This window comes from Pyrgilauda ruficollis, unplaced genomic scaffold (genome assembly GCF_017590135.1).
Source record: "Pyrgilauda ruficollis isolate IOZ18807 unplaced genomic scaffold, ASM1759013v1 scaffold17, whole genome shotgun sequence".
NCBI lineage: Eukaryota > Metazoa > Chordata > Aves > Passeriformes > Passeridae > Pyrgilauda > Pyrgilauda ruficollis.
Window position 1 is genome coordinate 10,802,907 of NW_024515875.1, and position 26,940 is coordinate 10,829,846.

Genomic DNA, 26,940 nt, shown 5'->3' on the forward strand with positions numbered 1-26,940 from the left:
CTTGCTCTGACCACAGTGTAAGAGATGAGCTCACCTCCACAGGCTTAGGAACATTCTAATTCTACCCTCCCTGTTCACATCTAATTTAAAACCAGATGTTTGTAGCACAGGTCAAGCAAGTCTGTATCTACCCAAAAATGTTTGTGTGGAACAACCCACATTAGTATTTACTACAAAGGTACAAAAGCAAACATTGTTTACACAGTCATAGATAAAAATGAGAATCTATGTTCAAGATAAACCAATACTCAGAATCAAAGAGTTCAGGTGGGCCTGGACATAAATTCTTTAAAATAAATTTTAATTTTAAATTCTTTAAAATAAAACTATATGAGAAAGAACCAGTTTTGGATTAAGTCATATGCATGGCAAAATGTAAGGGTCTGGATATCAGTACTACCCCAACTTCATTTTGAAAAGATCAAAAATACCAGAATTAAAGCAGCATGAAATCCATCCTGTGTAATATGTTGAGAACAAAAAATTCAATTGGTTTTGATTTATACATTTGGGCCAAGTGGTGTTTTATATATCACTGTCCACTCGTATGAGAGTTATAACTTTACAAAGTAGAAATATGTAAAGTAAAAAAGCAATTTTATGAATTCCATGCAAATTACAATATTTTGTCACACAAGAAAGCTTATGAAGTTCACATTTCCTATTTACTTCAAGTTAGCAGAAAACTAAGTGTCATATCAAATAGATACATGTATCTGTTTATTTGGTCGGCTCATTTGGCTTTTGGCTTTACACACAGATCTACACAACCACTGAAGTACTCCAAATTCTACATACAGAAGACAAAAGCAATTCTGTTTGTCATGGATAGCAGCTGAATGTCCTCCCCAAATTTCTCTTCATTTGAAGGCTACATATTTAGCTGCAGTAAAATGAGTTATAGTGCATAACCATTTCTCCAATTGAACAAAGCAAGTTCCTCACACACAATAAACATGTTCTTCCATCTCTCTATACCTATTTAAAATAAAATGCTCCTCAAAAAAACTAACAGAATTGCCAATTTTTTACCTAAAGGAAATTTTTGGATAACCTGAAATAAATGTATTTATTAATTTTCAATATGGTGTCAATGAAATCAAATGCATTAAGTTTCTCCTGTATGATGTTTTTAAATGGTGGCAAGAAGATTCTACTTTAAAAAACAAGACTCCAACCACTCTAGAGGCCCAAATGCACCAGCAAACCCTGCAAAATGAATGCAGCTAAAACCAGAAGTACATACAGAATGTAGATGGAGATGTCAGCATGCTAGATAGAAAATAAAAAGACTCCTCCTCTGTACCAGTACTACCAACAGCAGCATAGGATCGGAGCCATTAAACTGCAAGTTGTGAAGAGAGCAGGCGACTGTTCTGGGGAAGGATTAGTTTGTTTTTTCTACTCTTTTCCAGGCTTCTGCTGTCAGCCACAGTCAGAGGCAGGGCACGAGACTTCACTGACCTGTGTTTGCTATGAAACAGCACAGCCATTATAACTACACAATGTTTTCCCAAAACTGAACTTCACCATCATTTCTCATTCTAGCTCTTATTCTTTTTACAACTATTGTGACAACAGTTGATATAAAAAGTGTAACTTTGATTTGACAGCCTCTTGGACTCAGCACACAGAAGACAGCTAACAGAAAAAATTAGCTTAAGAGTCAGAATATATGCTACCTCCTGCAAAATGTCATTCACATCAGAACTTTAAGGAGCCACACCTGTTGTTCACTCCAATACTTGCATTTCTACAGCAAGGAGAAGCCTGAGGAATGAACCAAAGATTTCAGACTGTCCTAAATAAGTTTGTGAACCTTCTGAAAATACTCGGGGTGGGGGGGAAGAATAATTCTCTTTCACTGAAGATGTGAGTGATTTTGTATGAAAGCACAGTTTCCTTGCCTGGACACCCTTACACAGGTGAAAAACAAGGAAGCCCTATTTCATTTTCTGTGGTCTTTGTTTCTGCCATTATAGCCATAGCTATTTTTAAGGTTGACAAGAGTGATAATCACTTAATCCAAGAATCCATTCTGACCCTGAATGACTGACTGGTTTTGCAACAGCAAATCTCAAATCAAAAAGTCTGACTAGAGAAGTCAAATAGCACCTCTGTTTTCCCATTCTTCACTGTTTTTAAGGCAAGGAAAGTCTGGCTGTGTGGTCTGGTGTCACAGGAGCTGGTAAGAGACATTGTAACAAATCCTTGTAATGCTAATCACTGATAGGACACAAGATGCCAATTAATTTAAATACCATGTCCTGGGTGACCTTAGACTTTAGAAAAATATGCAATGTTTCATTCAATAAGGAAGATGTCTCTCCTTAGGGAATTACTTCAGCTCTTCAGATAAGTAAGGAATGGAAGTCAAGCTCATTTAAACTCTTCTCATCAAACACTGCCATAAATACAAAGCTCTGCCATGGTTTCCACAAACACATGAACAATGACAAGTTTCTTCAGAGTTTGTTTGTCTGAATAATGTTAAATGATCTCCATTTCTTCTTTTGTGCACTCCTCAAGATGCAAATATTTGCCACAACATTTTGGCTTTTGCTTCATTCTACACAACTTAAATGTTTTCATGTTCATTCAATTTTAGAGCTTATTCAATCAAAAAATATTTGACTAAAAAAATCCATTTCAGTACCTTCTACTATCTAACTCAACTTAAAGATTACATTAATTTTAAGATTTGTGGCCTGATTTTGACCCACATCTTAGGAAGAAAGCTCTGTGCAAACTGAAAGTGCAAATGTTGCCTTGTTAACTGACAGCACCTATTTTTATACACTTGTATAAATTTCCATTTGTTGTTAACAACGGAGTAAGGTTTGTTGTAAATCTTCAATTTATTTTACTCAACACTGAATTCCAGTTTTTTCCTGCAGTGCTGGACAACTTCAATAGTCAGTAAAAGTAAAGTGCAAGTCTTGTGGAGTACTGTAGAACTCCATGGTGCCTTCTGTGAATAATCCATGTGCTTTTTGACAACTCTCCGCTATCCCCTGGATTCTGAAGATTCTCAGCCATTATTTCTTTGGATATTTAAACTAAGTGCTTAAGCCAATCACCAACAGTGTGCAGAGTTTGCCTCTCAGTGGAGAAGAAATATGACGAAGAATCAATTCTTTCTCAACATCTGGATGCTGACTTGGGAAAAGGATCCAATGCTGAGATGAAGATGGTGAAGATTAGCTTGCATGCAAGTGTGATTGGCTAAGTGAACACAGGGAAGGATACCAGAAGGACACATTCCTAGGAGATGACTGCTACCATGTCCTAACACAGAAAACATCATCCTTTCAGTGGCTGGGGTGGTTTTAGCTCCTTCTCATATCTCATCTGACAAACAGAGAAAGTAGCTCATCCTCACACCTTGACTGTTTGTCCTGATTTTGATTACTGAGAGATTGTTAATAGGACTGCTGATGTAAAAGCCAAACAGAGCCTGGACACCAGACTCACAGGTCAGCTCTGCCAAGAAAGTGATGGTCACCAAAAGGAATAGCAGTACAACTAGAAATGGAAAAATACTGAGGGAGAAACATACTGGTTGCCTCAGCTGAAAATGCAAACTTTCCCAAAGGGGAACAGGGCAGCAGGAGATGCTCATGCCACCATCTGTCACATACCTGCCACTGTGAGACAATCATGATCCTCCTCAACAGGCAGCACAACGCCTTGCATGGGTTTGGAAGGAAATTCCATGTTCATCAAGGAAACCCAAGCTGACATCTGGGTTTTAAGTACCACAGCAGGGGAAGTCAGAAAAGAATTGCAGCTAAGACACTGCTGAAGCCACATCAATCTTAAGCGTGTCTAAAGAGCTTTGATCAAATCTTTCAATACAAATCCTTTCAGACAGGTAGATCAAAATTTATAGATGTCTTTTGGAACAAAAAACCTGTGGGAAGTGGAAAAGGGCTAGGACATGTGCCCCTGACTAAACCTAAAAATCAGTACACCAAAAACAGAAATGGGGAGAGAAGGGAGATGTAGCCAGTGTTTTTCATAAATAATGCAGATGTAGATTCTGTGATAAATTCAATTTCTCTGATGGAAAAACGTATGCTAAATGGTTTGACCACTGATCACAGAGGAAGAAAGACACACAATACAAGCAATGAAAGAGTTAAAGGATGGTAGGCTAATTAAATCAGGCCTGCACAACTTAATGGGAAACAGATCTTGTAAAAGGACGTAAGGAATCATTTCATTAACATACATGTTGCTTATTAAACATAGCTATAAAGATTCCCTGACAGACTTCTATAAAACAGCTGATTTAGAATCTTCACTAGACTCAGAAACTAGCATATGCAAAGGAAAAAGTGTAAAATTAAAACTGGCTTATAGATATGAAAAACACATGTTGGCAACATTGTGATCAGAAGATAAGGTACACTGATATCCGTTCCTGAGCTATTGCTAAGGGAAGTTAGAAATAAAAGATAAAGTAGACACATAAATCTTTAAAACTGACTTACTATAAAACAAAAACAGTGGATCATGACTAGCCAATAAGTAAGATATTGTACATATTTTTTGTTTATGCCATGCTACATATCCAAAATAATGTTACCACCTAACGTTTCCTTCTAAAGAATTGCCAACCCAATTAGAACACAGCCTTCAATACTTCTTTCTCTCCTCATCTTTTCCTATATGATTACAGGGTTAGCTTCTGGCCCCTCTGCCCTGAACACATTGTTATATTTTCTGTATTTTTATAATTTGCTACAAATGCAGTTGCTTGCAAATAATAATCTTCACAGTACTACTGTGAGACATAATTAGGGTGATCATTTTAGGAGAAAACTGTAGGGAAAGATCACAGATCCAGCTTGAGAACTCCAGGATCAGACCTGCTCAAAACACAGGCCTAACTATAAAAATCACTGCTGAGTTGTCCTCAACTACAAATAAATAAAAAAAAAGAAATATTTCACCTTGAGCATTTAAAAACCCCAGAACAAGTACCCACTTACTGAAAACTGAGAGAAGGAAATCATCCCGCATCAGACACTAAGCAGTAGAAACATTTTTCTCACAAACCTACTATCAGGCATAACTGTAAGAATTTCTTCCCTATGCTCCTCCATGCACTATAATTTGTTCCAACTTTAACAAACAGGGTCATAGTGTGACAAATAAAAGCCTCCTTTACTACCCACTCATCTGTTACCAGGGCAACAATCTGTGCATATACTGAATGAGACAAGAGTCATCTGGAACAATACTATGCAATTGTGTACTACTGCTATCCTGTAATTCAGAAGTACAGGAGCTAACTTCTCAGTGCTTATATGCTCCTAATTTTTGTTTCAGAGGATACTGTGGTGAAGTGCTTAGGGCTTTTTAAAGCTCTTGGGGAAAAAAAGCAGAACTCCTCTTTTGTTAGCCAGCATTAAACCCCATGTCAGTCAGCTGTGAGCAGGGCTGCAACGTCCAGAGCTGCAGCAGAGAAACCCACAACAAAACAGTGTAACACTTTGCCATGGAACATTTTCCTTCTTCAGCACAGCTTACTAAGGAGCAATTTGTCACTGCTAGTTTGAGATTACCAGTAAGAGAGAGATCATGAATTTGGCAGCACTTGAACTGCATGGAAGAATATTTTTCAGTAATGACAACCAAGCCACTCTGCCTGCCTGCAATCTGAATTTTAATATGTCACCAGTTTATTAGGAGGCAAGGAGGGGGGAAGGAGCCAGATAAACTACTTAACTGTGTCCCCTAAGCTCTTCCATTAATTCACCCATTTAAAGATTGAAGGCTGCACAACTTAATCTAAACAGGTTTGCTCTTCCCACCTGCTCCCTGAACATCAGCAGGCATGATAACAACCTAACAAAAAAAGCAATTTAGCTCTTGCACAGAAGATCAGTCATTAGGAGAAAAATAAGTAAGAGCAGCCTTTACTATATACAAAGCACCAATCATTCTGCAGGAACAGCACTCTTCAAGTGATGGCTGAATTTGGAAAGCAATGCTATCCAGTTCAACCCCCAAAACACAAAATCAGAAAGGATCCATATAGCTAAGGCTGGATGGATTTTCACACAGCCAGAACACAGCATTTATCTGCCATTCTGGCAAGCTCCCTATCACATTTCTATTTCTACAACGACAGCAGACTCAAATCCTCGAAGCTAAAGTAACGGACAAAAATATTTCTTATTTTCTTTAACATTTTTCCAAACATCTGAATTCCATTCTTCTTTAAAAACCTTCTCAACAATAATAGTCTGACACAGAACATTGAAAATGGAAAGATACAAAGTGGAGTAACTTGAAAGCTACAAACAACTAAGAAAAAAATCTGTGTTGTGGAAAATGTTATGCAACCTTAAATACAGGTGGTACACTCTGAGCCAGCTACAAGAAAGAAAGGCAAGTTACACAAAGCAGTCCAATGTTTATGAGCTGGGACTCCTCCAATCAATCATGCATCTCAATTCAGCCAAATGCAAGGTCAGATATCTAGGAACACAGAACAGAGATCACACTTACAGGATGGAGAACTGAACCCTGGAAGTCAGTGACTCTGAAAAGAACAATGGATCATATTGGATAATCAGCTTAACCTGAGCACACAGCCAGCTTCTGTGGCAAGGAGTCCACAAAGACACTGAATATTTACACACTAAAGTGTCGAACCAGCGCTTGTCCCTTTCACTACCACGAAAAGATACTGAAACAAAGAAATGTTCAGAAAAAGGTGACCAAAAAACAAACCAGCCAACACAAACATTCTCAAAATGAGAATTCAGTGCTTACTGAATTCATTTACTCAAGTAAAGCCTAAGCCATGGTCTGCAAGTAGCTACAGGAAAAACCACAGAACTTACTAATGGAGTAAAGAATGTAACAAAAGCAATACTTGGACCCAAAGCTAGTCAAATTTGTATACTAAAGGTACATACTTTCAAGTTAGAATTAAGATTGGCTGAAACTAAATTTGTTAACATCATTAATATTTCATCACCCTAAGTCTTCAAAGCAAGATTATATGTCTGAAGTACATCCTTGTTTAAATACAAGTTACAGACTTCAAATGGAAACTACTGAATCAAATGTTTGGTCTGCGCTTTATACTGATCCCTGTGGGCCTTGAAGAATATTCATCTATGCTGTAAGGAGCTTGGAGAACAAACTATAATTTCTACTCAAGCTTTATCTTCAGGAGAAACAGGCACAAACTTTTCATATCTAAAGCAATTATTCAATCAAGGTTCCCTGAATTCCTCAACAGACAAAAATATACCAACCTGTTAGAGAACAAAATTAATTACCTCATTAGCTATGGTTAAGTATATAATTTTCAGAAAGAGAAAAATACAATACTTGCTTAGGTAACTTAACACATACTAAGCACAAAGCAACTGTTGTGTGAAATTGCCATACACTGCATTTTCTCTAAAGGCTTTCTTACAGGATAGCCTTGTTCCTTTCCAGAGAAGGGGAAAAAAAAAAAACCAACAAAACACCAAACAAACAAAACAAACAAAAAGTCAAACAAAAAAGCCTCCAATTCCACAAATTAACACACACACAAAATTCAACACTGTTCTCAATCTTTACCTGTTCCTGTACATCTTCAAACTCTGAACTAAGCAGCTCTATGAAGATGGGGACAGCTCCTGCTTGGATAACTATTCGAGTCTGAAGGGAATTTCCCGAGGCAATATTTGTCAGCACCCACGCAGCTTCGAACTGTAAAACAAAATACAAGTCAGTTTACTAGGAGCTTTCTATGCCACAGCAAACATGGAGACTAAATGTCTTCTAAAACCAGAGAGATCTGGCAGATTTGGCATAGGGAAAATGAGAGACATTACTAATTAACAGACAATTTGCAAAGAACCAGAACCGTGTATTTAAGAGTTATCACTATCACTTGAAACAAAAATTTGTAGCAGCTCCTTATGAGAACATTGGGTTGGTTGTGGCTTTTCAAATCTTTTTTTTTTTTTTTTTTTGCTATGCATACATATTACCTTTGCCTTTCTTACTGGCTAAGAACCTGTACACAAAACAATGTGCTTTCCCACAACATGACACCTGCATTCACTGAATCACCAGAGATATTCCTGAAGATGCAGGAGAAGACATTGTTTGACAAAACTTCATGGATATGAAGCAAAAAAAAGATCTAAAAGAGATTTAAAAAAACCAACCAAACAAAAACAGATTTCTAAAAAATAACACAAAGAACTTCTCTCCACCTCTGGTGATCAGTACTGATGCCAAATGTTATTAGTGTATGATGTTTTTGTTCACAACTTGAAGAAAAAGTGAGATCCAGATGAACACTTTGCATTTTCAACTGTTTTTGTCATTTATTATTTTAAAGTCAACTTGCAAAAGCATTAAGATGAAATGCAAATTTTAACCCTACCTGAGACCTCAGGCCTCAGAAAACAGATTCCAGAAATCCATGTTTGAGTAGGTTTCTGCATGCTTTCAGCCCGAAGATTATTACACTACTCTAGCAAATTTACAACTTATTAGGTACATTCAGAATCTATAGAATTAAAAGACTGCTAAAAGTTGAATGAAAAGTAAAATCCAACAAACAGTAAAAATGGAAAGTTGTAAGCTATAAATGAATGATTTTGACACAAGCAAAAGATGCTGATCCAGCAGTATTCCAGTGGAAATACTAACATACCTTTAAAAACTGTCTGTCTCTGTCTGAAGAGACAGAGCAGAATTTATATTTGGGGTTTAGTTACAAAAACAACTCCTGCTAAGGAGTTTCACCAAATCCTGAAATGTGCCTGAAATACGAACTCAAGAATTAAGCTTACACTTATAAGGCTTTTCATTTCTAAGTGTTGTTAAAGAGTTTGGTTTTGAAAATACAATTAATTAATACAATACAATTAATCCTGCCCTTCTGATAAACTGAACATTCTAGTAAGATGTGATCAGAATAAACAATTCCAAAATACATTACTGCAATGCACAAGGAGTATGGTTTGCAAAATAAAGTAGCAACCAAGTCAAAACTGCAAGATTCATCATTAATGAACAAGAAGCAAAACAGTGTGACCAGAACCTAAGGCCAACATAAAACATTGCTTTCCTGCAATTCTACTTTCTCTAAAGTGAGTATCCACTGTTCTGGGGTACATTATAATGTAACTATCACTCATCTTTCAACCACAGAGGTCTCTTATCCATATTTTAAAGTTTGTCCTCCAGCTTCCTACTGGTACCACCAGCCTGAACAATTCACAGCTCGGAGACTCACACTGTCTCACGTCAAGAAAGGTTAGAGAGTGACAGTTTCCTCCTTCTTCTCTGCGGACACCTGATGCTCCAGGATGTATAAACTAACGAACAGTCAAACATTAATGGCAAAGATATCTTTGTGGTGCCATTCTTTTATAAAATTCCTCTCTCCACATGGGACAAATGTACTTGCTCATGTATGGCTAAAGTGACCCTGGAGAACAAGGGAGCTTTTTAAAGTCTTCCATTTACCTTGAGCAAAAACAAGACAGAGGAATTCCTAACAAATTAGGCCTTCGTATCACTGATCTCAGAGGCCTAGTTTTTACAGGATATTCCACTGACAACATAGAAGAAAAACAGACCATAAATTCCCATAAAGTCCCAAGTTCATTAACATGGAAGTTGCCATATTCAATCCATCATATAAGCAGCTATAAATTATACTTCACTGTCTCAGAATGAGTTAAAATCCTTTCCTTCTAGACTAGGTTACAGTTAGAAATGCCTAGAATGCCAAGCCCAAAGGAATATTTTTGGAAACAATGACAGAACAAGTAAAAACATTAAAAGGTGCGTTCCAGAGAATTCCCCAACTGATCACAGTGAAAAATGCTGCCTGAAGACACTAAACTGCCAAGCAGGCAGAGAGATTTGGCAAGATGAAGGAAAATTACCCAGGCAGAATGGAGTATCAGGAGCAACATACTCAAGCTTGTATTTTCACTGCTTTCCTACCACCTCTTTAGGACAAGCTTGCACATTTCCACTCTGACTGATTTTTCCCATTTAATGTAAAAATCAATAAATGTTACACTAACGAGGCCAAAAGAATTGCTTCCATTTATCAAGCATAGGTTTCTATGCTTGGCCCCAATAAGAAATAAAAGGCATTTGATTTTTTTTTTTTAACAACAGATAGCTTACAAATCTTCCATTTGAGCTGCAAACCATCCAGCTTAAATCTGATACATACTCTTAGTTACTGTCCCTAGACTCCTCAAAGGAAGCTAACAGACCTCTGGAAGTCTGTGGATAACAATCTGAAAAGTAATACCTGTAGATGCTTTCTCTAATGTGTAAAAAACCTAATTTTTTGCATATTTCCAGTCAACAAAATTTGGATTTCACATGGCATTCATAAACCTGTTGTCTTATGCATTTTGAAAGAACAATGATTGTAATCTAAGTGTTGTATTTAATGGTTACATGTTAACATATTTTTTCCTTAACCAGATGATTTGTTTTCTTTCACTTTCTCTTAGCCAAGAAAGACTGACCAGAAAAGTGCACAGCTGGAAATAAGACAAAGGTAAAGAAAAATTAACCACCACTGCAGCACATATAATTCAGTTTTTTCAAACCATAGTAAGGTTTCCAGCTTTCTACGCTTATCACCACAGATAAGCATAAAAATTGTAATTCTAATTGTATTTCTAATTCTAAACTTTTTTTATTTTAATCAAAAATTTAAATCCTAATTCTAAAGATTTAAAACTGACTTCATACAAAGACAAAGTTTTGTTTAATAGCTTTTCATCTTTTGAGTTTCAAATTTCAAGTTCTGTATTTGCTGAAGTCTGAAGATCCCATCCTATCAATCACTCAATGCACGTCAGACATCTCTCTCCTGTCCTGCACCCAGAGGTCTTGCAGAAATTCTGAAGATAAAATAGCTTTTTTAACATAGTGAGGAAAGAGAGGAAGTACAGCTGAACAAATCACTAATTTTTTTTCCTATCTAATTTGCATCACCAAATGCCTTCCTAAACTAGGAATGCAGATACATTTATATTTTTGTACCTGTAATGTACAGTTTTCTTTCCGCTTCAGGAACTCCACAAACCTGGCCACTACTCCTTGTGTGCTTATGACTTCATCTATTGGAGGATTTGGTTCTGTTTAAAATAAGAAGTTAAGTTAGATACACTCATTTCTTTGTAAGAAAATTCTCAAGTTACTGTATCAAAACAATATCCAGTGACAAACTGACTGCTCTTTTCTTGGAGTGTGCTCTTTTTCTACAATACTTCACTAAAAGGCAATGGATTCATATCTGTCAACATAAGAAAACTCCAGAGTTTTGAGGTAATAAGATAATATGATTCAAAGCACTGATGCACTCAGTAGTTTAGGCATACTGATTTCAGAGCAGCAGCTCTGTGCAGTCACTCTGGCAGGCACACATGCAGAGGACCTTTGGTGTACAGCATGTTTGGGCACAGAGACACTGCCTCCAACATTTAAACTTGCATCCAAGAGGAGATCTCACATCTGCAACACTCAGCACACATTTCAAGAAAAGAAGAGACTATTACATACATCAAGCTGACATTGTGTCAAGCAGAGTTTGACCCTGAAATTTCAGTGTGAAACTCAATTTTTATTGCTGTCAAAGTAAAACCACATGCTAGGGAGCCTTCTACATTTCTCTCTAAGTAACTTCAGCCCTTACCTTTAGAAAGCAGCTTTCGGAACTTCTGGGTGGCTGAGAGCTGCTGCTCTGGACTATTGGAGAAAATCATCTCAATCATATCAGCAGTGATGACTGCACTCTAGGATTTACATGGGGAAACAGAACGAGGGTGATAGAGAGCAAAAGGGGGAAAAATCTGGAATTAGCGACATATAGGTTACATTTGCTAAATCAGTATAAAGTTTATTTCTTACTGAATAAAAACTTAAGTAAAACCATTATGGACAACAAAGGAATCATTATATATGAATCTACATAAGGCAGCATCTTTCTCAAATGCAACTTGGCTTTCCTGAAAGACAAAATTCAAATTTTCCTCAAGATATGGCAAGAAAATTACTCTTCAGAATTTTTCACTAGTATTCTCTCCTTCCCTCTAAAATAAATGTAAAATTGTCAGCTTTAACAAAAAGTAATTATGTTAGCATTTAGATTTCCCTAAGATGTACATTTTGACTTACTCTCTTACACCAAAATGTATAAGATCTGTCATTTCTAGAAGAGTTGACAAACCCTAATGCTTGTTATCAACATCAAGTAGAGGTATTAAATTTTACATAATACTGACAGTTTCCAATAATATGAATAAATTAAATCAGCAACCTTTCTTATGCTAGGTAAAATCTGACATTCTGTTCACCACACATGTACCCATGAAAAGAAGCATAAGAAAAGTCAGATTTTTTTCTTCCACTTCTAATCTAATCTTCAGATCCATCTGATCCCAACCCTTAGACAGACAGGGAGACAGATGACAGTGCTGAAAATACCTAAGCATTGTCTGTAACAGCCAACAGCTCCAACTGTTAAGAGCCTGAAATTAATGGCATTTAACACAGCAAACTGTGTAATGACACTATCTATCAATTAGGCAAAAGCCTTTCCTTACTTTTTACTCTCTATTTGTTTAATATAAGCTTCCACACAAATGATTAATGGTATTTAGGACTTGCCCAATACTTGAATACTATCTTGATGAGTAAGACCATATATTCTATTATTGATCTACCACACTGTTTATAAGCATTTCTCTGTTTCCCAGTAATTTTCAAGGCTCCTACAAATACCAATAGCTCAGCCTGATTTCTATGGAAACATCACTTGCATACTCTGAACACAGACACTGTGAAGATCAGCGACACTTTTAAGTGAGAACTGCACTTTCTTTAAACTTTTCTGTTGTAGAACTGAAACCTTTACCATTTTTCTTTCCAGAGAGAAAGTAAAAAAGTCTAATTCCCACAAAAGTATTTTTCTGTAGTTTTAAATTCTAGCACGGAAAGGGGCTCAAGGTCTCATGCAGACAGTTAAGCTAGGTCTAGCAGTGTTTCCAACATTTAGGTTAAAAATGGTGCCACTTGAAAGTCTGCTAAGAAAGCTTTCCACTGAGCCCTTTTTAACTTCGTAAATTGCAATAACACACTGCCTGATTTGCATTTTCATGTTTCAAGCAGTATGAATTTCAGATTAAAAAAAACTCTGGGCAACAGTTGACAGAATCACCCATAATGGTGAACACTAAATCCAGGAAGTGATCAGCCTGCCAGGACAATGACATTTTATTTCATTTTCTTGAGCACAAATCCTCTGAAAAACCACTCGCTATATGTCCCTGGCATTTTTCTCTCGTGTAATCTTTTTCAGGGTGGTTCATTGACATGGGTGTTTCAGCGTTGCCCATCTCAGAATGCATTCTTCACATCATTCTGGAATTTCATTTCCATCATATTACTGCACAATAGACTTGCCCAGCTTCAACCAACACTGTATTCATTTCTCATCACTTACAGAAGTCATCTCCATGTTGTTCATCTGAGCCTCATGGAAGCCCCCATCTGACATCACTTCCTCCTCCGCTTCTTCCTCAGCCGTTGCAACATTTCGGCGTTTAAACAACTAAAGAGAGGAAGTATTTAACATATATATATATAATATACATAGCCAATATACACATAGCTAATATATACACAGCATGTTGCATTAGGCTGCTATAAAAACTACATATGCTATCACCCAAGAGAAGGCAGTACACTGGCTACAGCACTTCAGCTGACAGCACATGGAGAAAATGAAAACAGCAATGTGCTAAAATATTGGTTCCTAACAGTTCTGGAAAACTATTCACTGATGTGCCCTTCTCCTCTTCACCATCTGCCTCCATCTACAAGCTCTCTAGCTTCCACACCATTGCTTTCTTGCAGAGGATGCTGGGGTTCAGAGACCTGATAAACTCCTGTGTGTTACACATCTTCATAGAACACCTGCAGGGGCTCTGACAGTCGAGTTACAGAAGCAGAGGGCTTTGGAGGATGATTATACATAGGTTATTATACTGGGATGAGCAGAATTTGGTTGCTATGACTTAGAGAAGGTACCCAGTTTAAGATGTCCAGAGAAGAGCTGGAGAGGCTACAGCTACTGGTCAGACAGTTTTTTTCAAACCCTCAAGCTGCTCTGGCCAATGTTACTCTTGAGTGAATGAGGAGCACTCACTCTATGTCTTGTAGAGCCTGCAGAAGAAGCAGTTAAGTGTGCAAGTGATTCTGATTTCAGACTGACTGTGTATGAATTTGGAGGGCAGGAACAACTAAGGGGTTTGAGAGAAGCAGAGTCAGAGACACTAAGACAGGACTGTTAAAGGACTGGTCACAGATATCTCAACTGCTGCGCCTTACCTGCTCCTCTCTCTTTTGCTTCCGTAGCTGAAGACCCTCTTCCTCCCGCCTTCGACGCATCTCATCAGGGTTTAGAGATTTGTTCTTGTAGCTCTTCAGCCGGAAATTCTCTTTTCCTGAGGTCGTCATGATTCCTTCACAATACAATTTAAAAAAGAAGACATAATTACTCTTCAACAACACATAATTTTATATTGTGTCCACTCCTTAAACTCTGTAGCCATGAACTTCCAGCCACTGCCCCCCTGTATTTCATCACCTAACTTCTAATAAAATTTAGAAGGTGGAAATCAAAATTTCACAGAATTGTCACTTAGGTGTGGCACTTCAAGTGTCACTTCAAGTTCTTTACATCAGTTCAATAACCTTTTATTTTATCATTTTGAGGCACTGGAGATTAAATATTTTACTAAGAACTAAGGTCTACAAGGCAGAGTATATAGCATGGGCTAAAAAGAAAACTATACTAAAAATTTTAATGTTTCTCTACACAGAGAATTAGCCAAATTACATACTCCTGTTTTTACTCAAAAGTAAAGACGTCTTAGCTGCTTTTTATCTTAATTTGCTTTGCATGTCAGTACAGGGGCTTTTTTTTTCACACTTCATAGCCAACATTCCAAGCTAATTCAACACAACCCTGTTGAAGAAACTTGAAGAAACCGTGTGTTCTTCCTATCCAGACAAGGGCTACAAGGAAATTGAAACAAAAAGAAGAATTTTAGGTGAAGATGGTTTAACCATTGAAAATGCTCTGTCCTGCAAAGAAAGCAGTGCTATTGTTCCCCTCCTCCCCACCCCCCAATCCTGCCACTGTTTATGCAGAGGGGCCTTTTTTCAGTCTGTGATTTCCATCTGTCTTATGTAACTCAGTGGGTCGGCATTTACAGCTGCCCATGATGATTTGCACATGTACAACACCACACTTTGGAGCCACTTAGCATAAAGCAGTAGGTGGAGAACTGTGTGGAAAGAACTCATTCCCCTGAAAGTAATGGGTCTGGATCAGGTCTCTACTCTTAGTGCTCCATTCTGCTGCTACTTCTCTCTTTACATCATCCCTTTAAACCCAAAAGAGTTCGGGAATCAAATTCTCAACACGTCAGTGTTTCCATACATCTTCACAGAGATGCAGAGTCTCCAGCATATTGTAAATCCTGTAACACAGAATTTAGCAAGCTGCACTATATAAAAAGTTACTCTACAGGACTTTCAAAGGTCTCTTTCAAATGCTCTAATGTGTTGTATTAAATAAGCTACCTTCCTCAAATTCCATAAGCACAGAATCACCCGATGATAAATGATCTCCTGTGCATTTTCTACTTTAAAATGAAGCAACATGAGTCTGTACAGATTCTCAACAGCTTAGGTTTCCTCTTTAAAATACATCAAATGTACATCGAGTCTACTCTAACTACTCTTCTTTCATTAGTACAAAGAGCTGTAACAGAATAGTAATTTTAAAAAAGATACTCAAATATGCTTCTTGTTAGAGAGCCTCTTTTTAAGTTGCTACTACCTGACAACCATTTATAAGAATTCTGACAATCAGAACTGACTTTCACAGAAAACATTTTGGACATCACTTTTAAGTGTTACTGTATTCTGAAAACTGAGATTCAAAAAAACTGTTCAGGGACACAGAACTACTACATTGATGGTCAATCACAGATTGCACCAAATGCAACACTAACAACCTGAGCATATGGGTAAGCAATTCAGCAGCCTAATTTGGCTGAAAAGGCTCTCCTGAAATGGCCTTTTTTTAGTAAAGATATGACAAAAAGATAAACCTCACAGCACCAGAAGTTCCCTACATCTTTCTTAACAGCTTTGAGACACCTTTCTTCCTGTGTTTACATGTTTGCGCTTCAAGTGTTTGTGTTTCTTACAGTATGCGTGGCAATTATATGTTCTTCACATTTTTAGTTTAAGTGACTACTACCTTCATATTCAATACACATACTATTTAAATAAGCCTGGGATTTTAACTGTAAAAAGAAGTTCAGTCAACAAACACTCAAAATTTCTTGCATTCCTAAAATATTTTGAACAAAGTATTTTATATATTTTAGAATAAGCAAGTTGAACTCAAACACTAGGTGGACAATCATGAGCTAGAAGGACATTCCTAACAGGCAAATGGCTTTGCAGACACTCTGGTCATTCAGTTCCTGATCATGAATAAACACAGGCATACACTACAGCCCAGATAACATCTCAGGCCTTCCCCAGTGTTATTAAAAATTCTCCATTTTTGTCTGAAGTCTGTCTTCTCCAACTCATGAGACTGTATTTGCCTTTATTTGGGATTTCAGGACTTTGATAACTCCTATGGTCATTTCACACCTTCACTTTCAACACCTACAAGTTCTTAATTTAATTGAATTCTTGACAGGGAACATCTACTTCACTTAATACTGAATTTCATCTAATTTCTATTATGCAGCCTCCATATAATGTTCCAATGTTTCTAAACATCAATGACACAACCAACTTCGTCATACGTAAGTTTCCTTAAGTGTATTCTTCCTTTCTGTACTGATTAACCTAATTTCCCCCCTCCGTCTCCCAGTTTGCATACTGATTTTCTTCCAATTAATTTTGCTTCTGTCTTAAAGGTAATAATTTCCATTTTCCTCTCAGAGTTCTCTTAGCCCCTCCTGTTGTACCCAAAATCATTGTTTCACTCATTGAAAATACAGGTACAGGATTTACTTGAATTCTTTCTCTGACTTTACTGCAAGCTCTCTACCCAACAGCTTCACAGGTATTATCTTTCCTACACCCTCTACAAGCTGTAGATGCAGGTTTTTGTTATGCTTATTTCTAACTTTCAAGACAGCTCACAGCTGACTAACCCCTTCCTCTACTTCATGAGTAAACCGTACACTTAAAATCCTTTCAAAATAGTATACTGTCCTTTACCTGGGAGTACAAACACCCACCACCAAATGACTGGGAAGGAGTTGTGTTCATTAAAGGTGAAAAGATTAAACTCTCTTCATCACTGAGAAGTTACCAATCAAACTAGAGATGGGTTCAATACCTTATTTTATACTAGGCTGTCACTGGCAGTAAATAGAATCCCAGCACACAGCCACACACCTATTTTATACACCTGTCTGTCTAATCTCTATAACTGTTAAACCCATAGTTATTTTCTATTAGTAATTCTTACATTCTGAACATACCTTAAAATCAATTTTTTCTTTACTATTCTTTTACTGGTTTCCTGAGTACTGGTGAAAAATTCAACGAGTGCAACAAGGATTCCATCCAGCCCACACATACTGACAGCATCTTTGGACCTGTTCAAATGTGTGAGCACACAACGGCTTTTTAGGACTAAAAATGTAATAACTCTATGTTAGTTGTTACAGTCATCCAAGGATTGTTTGCTATAAATCTCCTCCTCCATTTTTGAGGATGTAGCTTTTTCCCCAGACTAAACCACAGAAGCAAAACAACCTCAAATTGTCTCTCTGGTCTTCAGCAGCTTTGGTGTGACTTAGCTGAAAATCTTTCAGTGGTTACTTCAAGTTCAACCTTGCAGCAAATAGCATACCCTCGATCTTCTCTGCATTGTCAAAATTAATGCTGCTTCTGGAGAAAATCTGTGGTGGTTGTCATGGAAATGTTCTACCCATCTTTTCTTTCCTAAAGATAGCACAGCATTGTCCACAGTTTTTGATACTCCTGGCTACAGATAAAAACCTCTGGAGACCTGGTAAGGAATTTTCACAGTGTATTTCTTGGGCTTTTGTGCAACACCACTCAAGCCCCATATGACACTTTCTCCTTCTCAGTTTGTCTGCATAAAAACAAATTTTAGCAGAATTAAACTCACTATTCCTGGATGTCTGCATTTCCATAGGGCAAACATGATCCCAAATTTTTTTGCTGATTAAGACAAGAACCATACTGAATGTGGATGTATTCTAAGCACACGTTTTTAGGGGAAATAAGAAGTTCTGCATTTCTCCTTGCTCATCAAGTCAAAGGAACTCTGAAGCACTGGGAAACACAGAGTCACTTACTGCCATGACCTACCTTGTCCTAAGCAATCATCTAGATAGGAATAAAAATGAACTCCCTGCCTTCTTAAATCAGCTATCACTGTCACTAGACTTAAGGGCTTTGCCAGAAGGAATACCTTGTGACTAATACTCTTGGATATTTCACACGTCAGAGGTACCGAAATGTAAAAATAAAGCCTTACAAATCAAGAGCTGTATAATTATATATATATATTCCATTTGTTATACACATGTAATAGCATATATGTACCATATATGTACCATATTTCATTATGTATACATAATGAAAACAAGATTACCAAATACACTCCCAATATTAAAGACTATTACAGACAGACTTTACTTCTTTGGAAATAGGGGCAATAATATGAAAAAAAATATGTTTCAGAAGTGTAGATCTATACATGACAGTCTGCCTCACAATGGGAATAGGTCAGAAGGGGAAGACTTGAAAATTAAGGCAGAATAGGAGTTTGAAGAGAAACAGTGTGATAAAAAATTATCAGACTACCCATGATTTGCCATATTATGAGAGTACATTTCCTAACTGAGGTGGCTGTCAGAAGGAAAGGAGTCACTGGAGGCAGACTTGGGAGCTCTGTTGTGCTGTCACACTGCTGTCTCTCCTTTAGATTGCTGCCAGAGAGACACAGAAAAGATACAAGAGGCACTATCAGCCCTGAAAGGACAACTCATGTTCGAAATGGCACTGTCAAGCAGTGAGAGAACCTGGAATTACTCAAGGAAGAAAAGCTTTACTTCCAAGGAGATTTTGGTTTGTTTACTGGCTCTGCCATGAAATTCTACATGTCCTAGAGAAGAAGTTTCCTCCCAATCACACTTCTTGACATCAAGCCAAATACCTACAGCACAGCCTGGACAGATGTTTGAGCAATTCTCTGAGCTCTGATTACAGGATACATCACCTTCTGACACTCTTCTGTGTGAGACTAGAAAATCTATCCAATTTTAAAAGCCAACCTGAAAGCAGCACTTGGTCATTCACTGCCCTCATGAACACATTCTCAAAAAAAGAAAAAAAATTAAAAAAAAAATAATAATCAGTATTTTAGCCACAGATGTGTCTGGGTTTTTTTTCCCTACGAAGTGTAGATTTTGGAAAGTCCTTATGATTTGCTTTTTGATAATTAACAGGCAACGAGTCAGAATGCTAACAGATGTAAATCTCGGGGAAGTAAACAGTCAGCTTTCTTGAGAAGACAGAAAACAAAAACCCTTCATAACAAAACCATTAATAATACAGGGCATAGAATGATAAAAGTGTCACCTGGGATTAATGCTATTTCCCTGGAAAAACTTCTAGAGCAAAACCCTATATTTGGCATCATCCTACAGAGATGAAAACATATCCACCAAGTCTCTATACTGTTGACAGTATTATCTGAGAGAAAAAGAAAAATAAAGGAAATCAACAGATTGACTTCTCTCTTCACTGCTGTCTCCAGCAAAAAGCCAGCTCAGCCAGATAAACGCTTTGATGAGGTTGTACTGACTTCTAATGTAAAACTATTTGACAAACCATACTGGCTTACAGGGGTCTGTGGGAATGCCCATCAGCAGAAGGTCCCTATCACCTGAGGGACATGAGTTTTACTTTCTCTCTGTCCTCAGACTCTTGTAAAGCTCAGGACATCTACAGGAAAGGATATTTAATCATCTCAACTACAAATAGCTATTGTTCAAGCAAAGCACAGCCAATTTCCAAGACTTCTGCTTACCTTTCTCTAACTGTAAAAGAGGATTGGGAAACACATCTCACAGTCACTATAAAATCAGTAGTTACAGTATTTGTAAAGACCTGTAAAGTAAGTTTTGCTCCAGCCCTAACAAAGAAACAAAACAATGCTGTGAATTTCATTTTCTGTGGTTTATGAAAGCTGCAGCAGCCGACCAGCAAGGATCCACACTCCTAGGGCAACAAGCATACAAGAACAATGGAAAAGAAAAGGAACCACCACCCTCTGCTATCCAAAAGGCCAGAAGATTAAATGAGCTTCAAATGTAACATAAGAATGGTAGCCAAACATGAATAGAATGTATAGCCTCGAAACAGGGTTCAGACTTTAAGAGACTTTCTGTTAAAAACTGGAATTAAGAAGTGGATTTCTTCACGGAACTGCTGCCCATTTCCATATCTTTCAAATCTGCTTTATTTTGCAGGCTTCCTAGTCCTCTTAGGATTTTTTCCCTGCCCAGTGGTAAGCCTTAATTCACGATTGTTTCTGTTCTAGCACTTTTATAACCCTGTGAAATAGCAAAACAAGTACTAACCCCCCTAATCTATGGCTAAGTTGGCATGTTCTAGCTCTAGACCACTTGGCAAGTTGGACTGTTTCTTGCTTAAAAATAAGAATAACCTTAAAACAATTAATACAAGACCTAAAAGACAAACAACACTGCACAACATGGAATGTGATATTACAAATTACAAACTTTAATATTGCTCAAAGGCAAAAAAAAAGGGGGGGAGTAATACATTGTGTGCTATCTGAACAATGTTGAGACACCTCTGTCAAATCTGCAGGGATGTCAGATTGTCACATTTCAACACCTCATCCTGACTTTCTCACCCACAAACAAAGAAAGGGCTGAAAAGTTGGCTGAAGTAAAGACAAACAACTACCACATCAAAGATATTTCTGCACAATTACTGATCTTGAAGGGTATATTGATTATATCTCCAGGTAACATTCAGAAAGATCTTCTGTCCTTACAAAAAAAGTACCTATTTTTTAAGAGATGTACTTAAAACCAGGCCAACATCAGCCTGCCAGGCTCCTGATCTTCTTTACACTAAAAAAAAAACCCAAACCCATATGGAAAAAAAATTAAGGAAATATATTTCTGGTTGCATAAAGAAACCAACCACTAACAGAAACAGAATTACCTGACACTCGGCACTACCTCAGAAACTGACCTGGCACATCAGCCTGCATTACTAGTTAAACCCACTGACAGCCACAGAGCTGGACACTTAATTTTTAAAAGTTTGAGGATTGTGTGGGGTTTGGTTTTTTTTTTTTTTGCTCTTTTTTGAAGAAACACTGCTGAACAGATTAAGAAGTAATGCATTTAAAGGTTTACTGGAAAACAGTTTTAGCAGTTTTAGCAAGGCAACACATACAATAATTTACTACCATGAAGATATTTACAAGATGTTGAGTTCCATTTTTAAAAGGTCCCTTTTGACTTAACAAGGCAGCAGTACAGTTTTCAAAGTTCCAGAAAGCTTTTAACTTGAGTGAGAAGGTAAAAAAAACTGACTGTCAAAGTCAGGTGAATTTAAAATGAAAACATCTTCAAATTTGTTAACTGAGACTTTCTGACTTGAGCTGAAAACACAAAATTCCTTTGCTGCGTTCAAAGACGCAGCAGTGCAATAAATCTGTTTAAATTTAAAAACCCTTACCTTCATTTTTATAACCCCACAATCCACAATCAACCTGGAACCAAAAGGTCCCACAAGTCACAACACAAAGCAGCAAGTGATGGGGAATTAAACTATTCAGCCACACAGGATTATACTGACATTAAAAAAAAAAGAAATAACCTCATGTTAATGTGCCAGTCCACATGAAACAACAGAAGTGATTATTCCTGTGTGCCAAATGAAAATGTAATCTGTTTTTCTTTTGAAGAGGAGATACATTTGTATTTTGATCAAGATTACAGCACATCCTCCCAGCATTCACAAAATGTGCTGGCCAACTATGTATTTTCTGTAAGGTCATAACTAAAAGAGGGACTGCTTGAAAAACCACATTTGACAATCATCTGTCAGAAAAAAAGATCACTCTAACATTTCCAAAATCCTAATTTGCCTTAAATATTATTTATAAGTGAACAAGAGTGCACCTTTCAGAATTTCGCACAAGTAAAAGAAGAAAGCTCTGAGAGCTTAAAACAAATTAGGTTAAAAATAAACTAAATTAATAATAAGTTGACTTTGTAGTTTCAAGCAGCTTTTGTTTAGGGTTGGAAATATCAGAAGGCACTGAAAGCAAAGCTACCTCATGCTTCCCATGATGACAAATCTGCCTGCCACAATTGTATCATTTGCTGTGACTCAGCGCTATGGAAAATATGTGTGCAAATCAACAAAATAACAGTAAATCAAAATTCTTCTGATTTCATCCTAGCTTTGGACATCAGCAATGAAAGAGTCACACAGCACTGAGGTATCAACCACATCAAGCCAAAACCCACAGGCACTTCAAAGCTTAGTTACACTCATTCTGCCTCCCTCATCCCATTTACACCCAATATCCCTCCTACCAAAAGCTCCTGAATCCAACTAACAGCACATTCACAGAGACACCTCTTCTCTTTTCTGGTAACTTATCAATACCAACAAAATGGTAGAATAAGAACACGTAGGCAGTTGAAGAAAGGATCATGTGGAAGCTCTACAAAGAATCCCTGTGTCTTTTAAGAGGCAGTCAGACCCTTTTGTCTGTTTTTCAGACAAAAATCACGACAACCTAATGTAAATCACAACATCATAGGACTTTATTTATAGATACTTATAGTTTGTGATCCACCAATAGGTGGCTTGTTTGCCCATTTTCATAATTCAACAGGTGAATTTGCTTTCAAGTGTTACCTTAGCACTAAATTTGACAGGCTTACAAAGCCTTGTTTCAAGATATGTTCAGGATGTTTAGCCACAGGGTATTTATTTTATGGTTTTAGAAGCAGCACATCACTTACATATAATAGTTATATAAAATAAAATAAAGATCTGTGCGTGTCAAACCAATTGGCATCTCACAGAACAGATGAATCCTCCTGCTGAGCCTGACAAGCACTCGGAACTACCAACAAAAGCACAAAAACAGAGAAAATAAATACTCTGGATCACAAGGAAACTGTCAGCAGCAGGTGACTGGCTAAACCTTAAATCTTATGTGCCACTCTGAAAGCTCAGAGTCCGTAACTCTCCACACACATCCAGGAACAGTTGTTTGTCTTTCAGTTCCAATGAGCTTTAGCGTCTGTCTCCTCAGGACACTAAGCAATAATTTTGTTTCAATAAAGTGTTCACATTATTCCAAACCAAATTTCTTCTGTCACTGAACTCCATTTATTCCTGCCTAACATGAACAGACCAGCAGAAGTGACCCTGTGATGTGCAGTCTACCACAACTTTCTAACACTTTTTCATACCTTCCTGCTACTAACATCCCTTACAAATCAATTCTGGTGAAAGGAAATTTACTGTCACCTGTCTTAGACAACCTCTACTTTTTATCCTCAAAATGAATTATTAAGTCTGCACAATGTTGAATGCAATTTAAGACACTCAGGAGGTGGCATAATATCATTTCCAGTCCTCCTGGTCTACAGATTTTATATTCAGTAGAGGTTTTAAGAGTGTTTAGCTTAAAATTACCTCTTCTGTTTTTCCAGAGTCCCTTTACCTGGTCCACAATAATTTAAAAGCACTGATACTTCTACAGGCCTTGCATTCTACTGCTAGCATTTTGTATCTTGAAAACTCCACATTTATTTTTGGAAATAACATCGAGCAGTTTAATCCACTTACTTGCTTAACAGACTTTAAAAACTGTAACAGTCTTTTCCTTCAGAGCAGAAAAAAAGCTGACTCGCTATCATAATGCTGCCTCCATTCTCTGTAATTTACATCCACATTTCTTTATCAGTATTATTATATTATTTAAACAAGTACATCCATTATGCTTTTGCTCTTTAGTATAAAGCTGAATAATTTTTCTATCAGTTCAGCTTCCACTTGTTCTCTGAAAAAGAGGTGGTCTGGTCTTTCTAACTTGTTTGTCCATTACATCATTCCAGAACCTCCTGTGCAGATATTTCAGCCACTCAGAATATTTCATCAAGTGTGTAATTCCTTTAATGTCTTTTTTTTTCTTGACTTGCTCACAGCCTACTAGGTTCGCTCACTATTCCCTTTAGCCTTCAGAAGTATTTAAACAAATACCATAAATTAAGCTATTTGCTGCTGTTCTTCTACTTCTCTTATGTTGCAAATTAACATTAAAGCCTCTAGCCCTAAATCACATCACTCAGGTTTTTTTATGTGCTATATGCTATTTTGGAAAAACTTGATTTCAGTTTTTCAGGGAGGCACTGGTTTACATCCATTAACCTCTTGCCATAAAAGTTATATTTTGCAACTTAAGAACTTTTTTAGTTGACTTTTAAGGTACTTTTGTGCTCTTAAAGACAGAAATTGAGCCCCCTCAAGAACTTGTGAAACACTTCAGAAGAAAAAATTCACAACCTTTTTGAGGGACAAACAGAAAGATTTTAAAGCAAGCCTGCAGAAACAGGACCATAAAAGAAAATGTATCATTCTATTAACATGAGCTTATTCAACAGAAGGGGAAGAAATAAAAAAAAAAAAAAAAAAAAAAAAAAAAAAAAAAAAAAAAAAAAAAAAAAAAAAAACTAAAAAAAAAAAAAAAAAAAGGAAAAAAAAAAAAAAAAAAAAAAAAAAAAAAAAAAAAAAAAAAAAAAAAGAAAGTAAAGAACACTGTATAGAAACACCAAAGCTGAAATAAGACTATCAAATAACCTGCTTAAATAAGAAGTTTCTATAAAGAACCTTTCAGAAACTGCTACAACTGACTGTAGGACTTTTTAGTTCTCGTGGTGATTTGGGCCAGCGCTGTTGCCCACGGGCTTTTGCTGCCTTTCCATTTCCAAGTGGACTAAACTGGGACTTCTCCAGGAGCCAGCACTCAGCTGAATATACAGGACCACATGAGCATGCCAGCTCTGAAGTCATCAACACACAGAACACAGCATCAGAGAAAATCAGCACATGGCACACTGACAGCAAGAGGGGAACACCCTGGTACAGTGCCAGTGAGAGATGGGATGTAACAAAGACTCTGCTTTGAAGCTGGGGGTCAGTGGGGGGATGCCAAGTCCAAAACAGTCACATCTCTCAGAAGTGAAGCATCACTGAATCTCTCTGAAAGACTGTGACAAGAAAATCCATGCTGAGAAAAATCTCTACCTCATGTGTCACTTTAAGTTACCGTGCCTCAAGCTACGATTCATTTCCCCTGTGCCTATGGGTATGTCTAAAGGGTAATTAAAAGGTGCAACCACAGTTCAAGTAGAAACTTCAAAACTTGTTTTGAATGAGCTAGTTCACATGTCAATGCAGGTGGTAACACTGAAAGGAGAACACAATGAAATTACAATAAAAATAAGCCCAAATACACAAAAGACCAGCTTGATACAACCTATTAATTTACACAGCACTTCATTAACAGCTGGAGGAAATTCTACTCTAACTACTAACTGCCAGAGGTATATACAAAATAGCTTTAAAATAAAGAGCTTCTGAGGATAAAGTTGCAATTCCATTTCCTGAGAGCTCACTGACATATCCCAACTTTGGTAAGTCTTTCATTAACATCAAGCAGTCAGAGCAGAAAAAACGCCAGCAAACAAAAAAAAATCCAGGGGAACATCAGCTTAAAAAAGGATAAAGGGACCATTAAACACCACCATTCAGCACCATTTGGGAATTCTGCAGAAACAGCAGCCCGGTATTTTCACAGCTCATGACGTATCCTTTCAGCCCGGAGTTTCATTTTCATGAAACGCCCTCAAGAGGCAAAGCTTAAAATCATTGTTACAGGGACCGCGCTACGGGCAGCACAGATTTACAGACTATGAATGGGATAAGTTTCTGTTGCATATAAAGTCTCTGGAACAGGACACCTGGAAACGGCCACCCAGCACTAACCTTCCATCGTACACAGGCAGTCAGAGAAATAACATCGTAAGTGAGATAATGCGAGGCTACGGGGTGATATTTGCAGGGAGATGGCAGAGCCTTTTTAAGAACAACTAACACAAGGGAAAAAATTCAAAAAACCAAAAGCTTGGAAGATCCAGGAGAAAGTTTCCCTTCCCCTCCACGGAATCAATCAGGTTGGAAAAGACCTCTTAGATCACCGAGTCCAACTGCGACCCAACACCAGCATGCCAAACAGACCACGGCACTGAGTGCCACGTCCAGTCTTTCCTCAAACACCTCCAGGGACGGGGACTCCACCATCTCCTAGGGCAGCCCATTCCAATGCTTAACCACGCTTCTCGCTAAGAGATTCCTCCTATGTCCAAGCTAAACCTCCCCCGGCTCAGCTTACGACGATGCCCTCTCGTCCAGCTGATGCCCTGCCTCCGCTCACACGCCGTCCCGCCGTGGGAGCAGCAGCACGGGGCCATCCCGTCCCCGCGGCACGGACTTGTCCGACTCCGCGCAGCCAACCACGATGACTTCCAAAGCCGGCGCGCGGCCCCGCCACCGGCACAAGCCAAGAGAGTCCCTCCAGCCACGAGGAGCCTCTCCCCGGACAGAGCAAGACCGGCCCGCCTCTCCCCATTTCCCCCGCGAGGTGCGGGTCCCGGTCCCGGTCCGATCCCTGCCCACGCGCGCGCCGCTCCCGCCGCGCCGGCCCCGCCCCGCGCGCGGCCC

At 37.9% G+C, this 26,940-nt stretch overlaps 1 protein-coding gene across 1 annotated transcript in view; it reads right to left on the bottom strand.

Annotated features, from left to right (window-relative positions):
- Window positions 1-26,940, bottom strand: part of KPNA1 (karyopherin subunit alpha 1) — a 51,350-nt gene that overhangs the window by 24,150 nt on the left and 260 nt on the right. The window contains exons 2-6 of the mRNA XM_041463795.1: window positions 14,401-14,534; window positions 13,514-13,621; window positions 11,705-11,804; window positions 11,053-11,147; window positions 7,594-7,725 (exon numbers count right to left, since the gene is read on the bottom strand). Coding sequence (XP_041319729.1) covers window positions 7,594-7,725; window positions 11,053-11,147; window positions 11,705-11,804; window positions 13,514-13,621; window positions 14,401-14,529 — 564 coding nt within the window. The 5' untranslated portion in view covers window positions 14,530-14,534. The remainder of the gene's footprint in view (window positions 1-7,593; window positions 7,726-11,052; window positions 11,148-11,704; window positions 11,805-13,513; window positions 13,622-14,400; window positions 14,535-26,940) is intronic.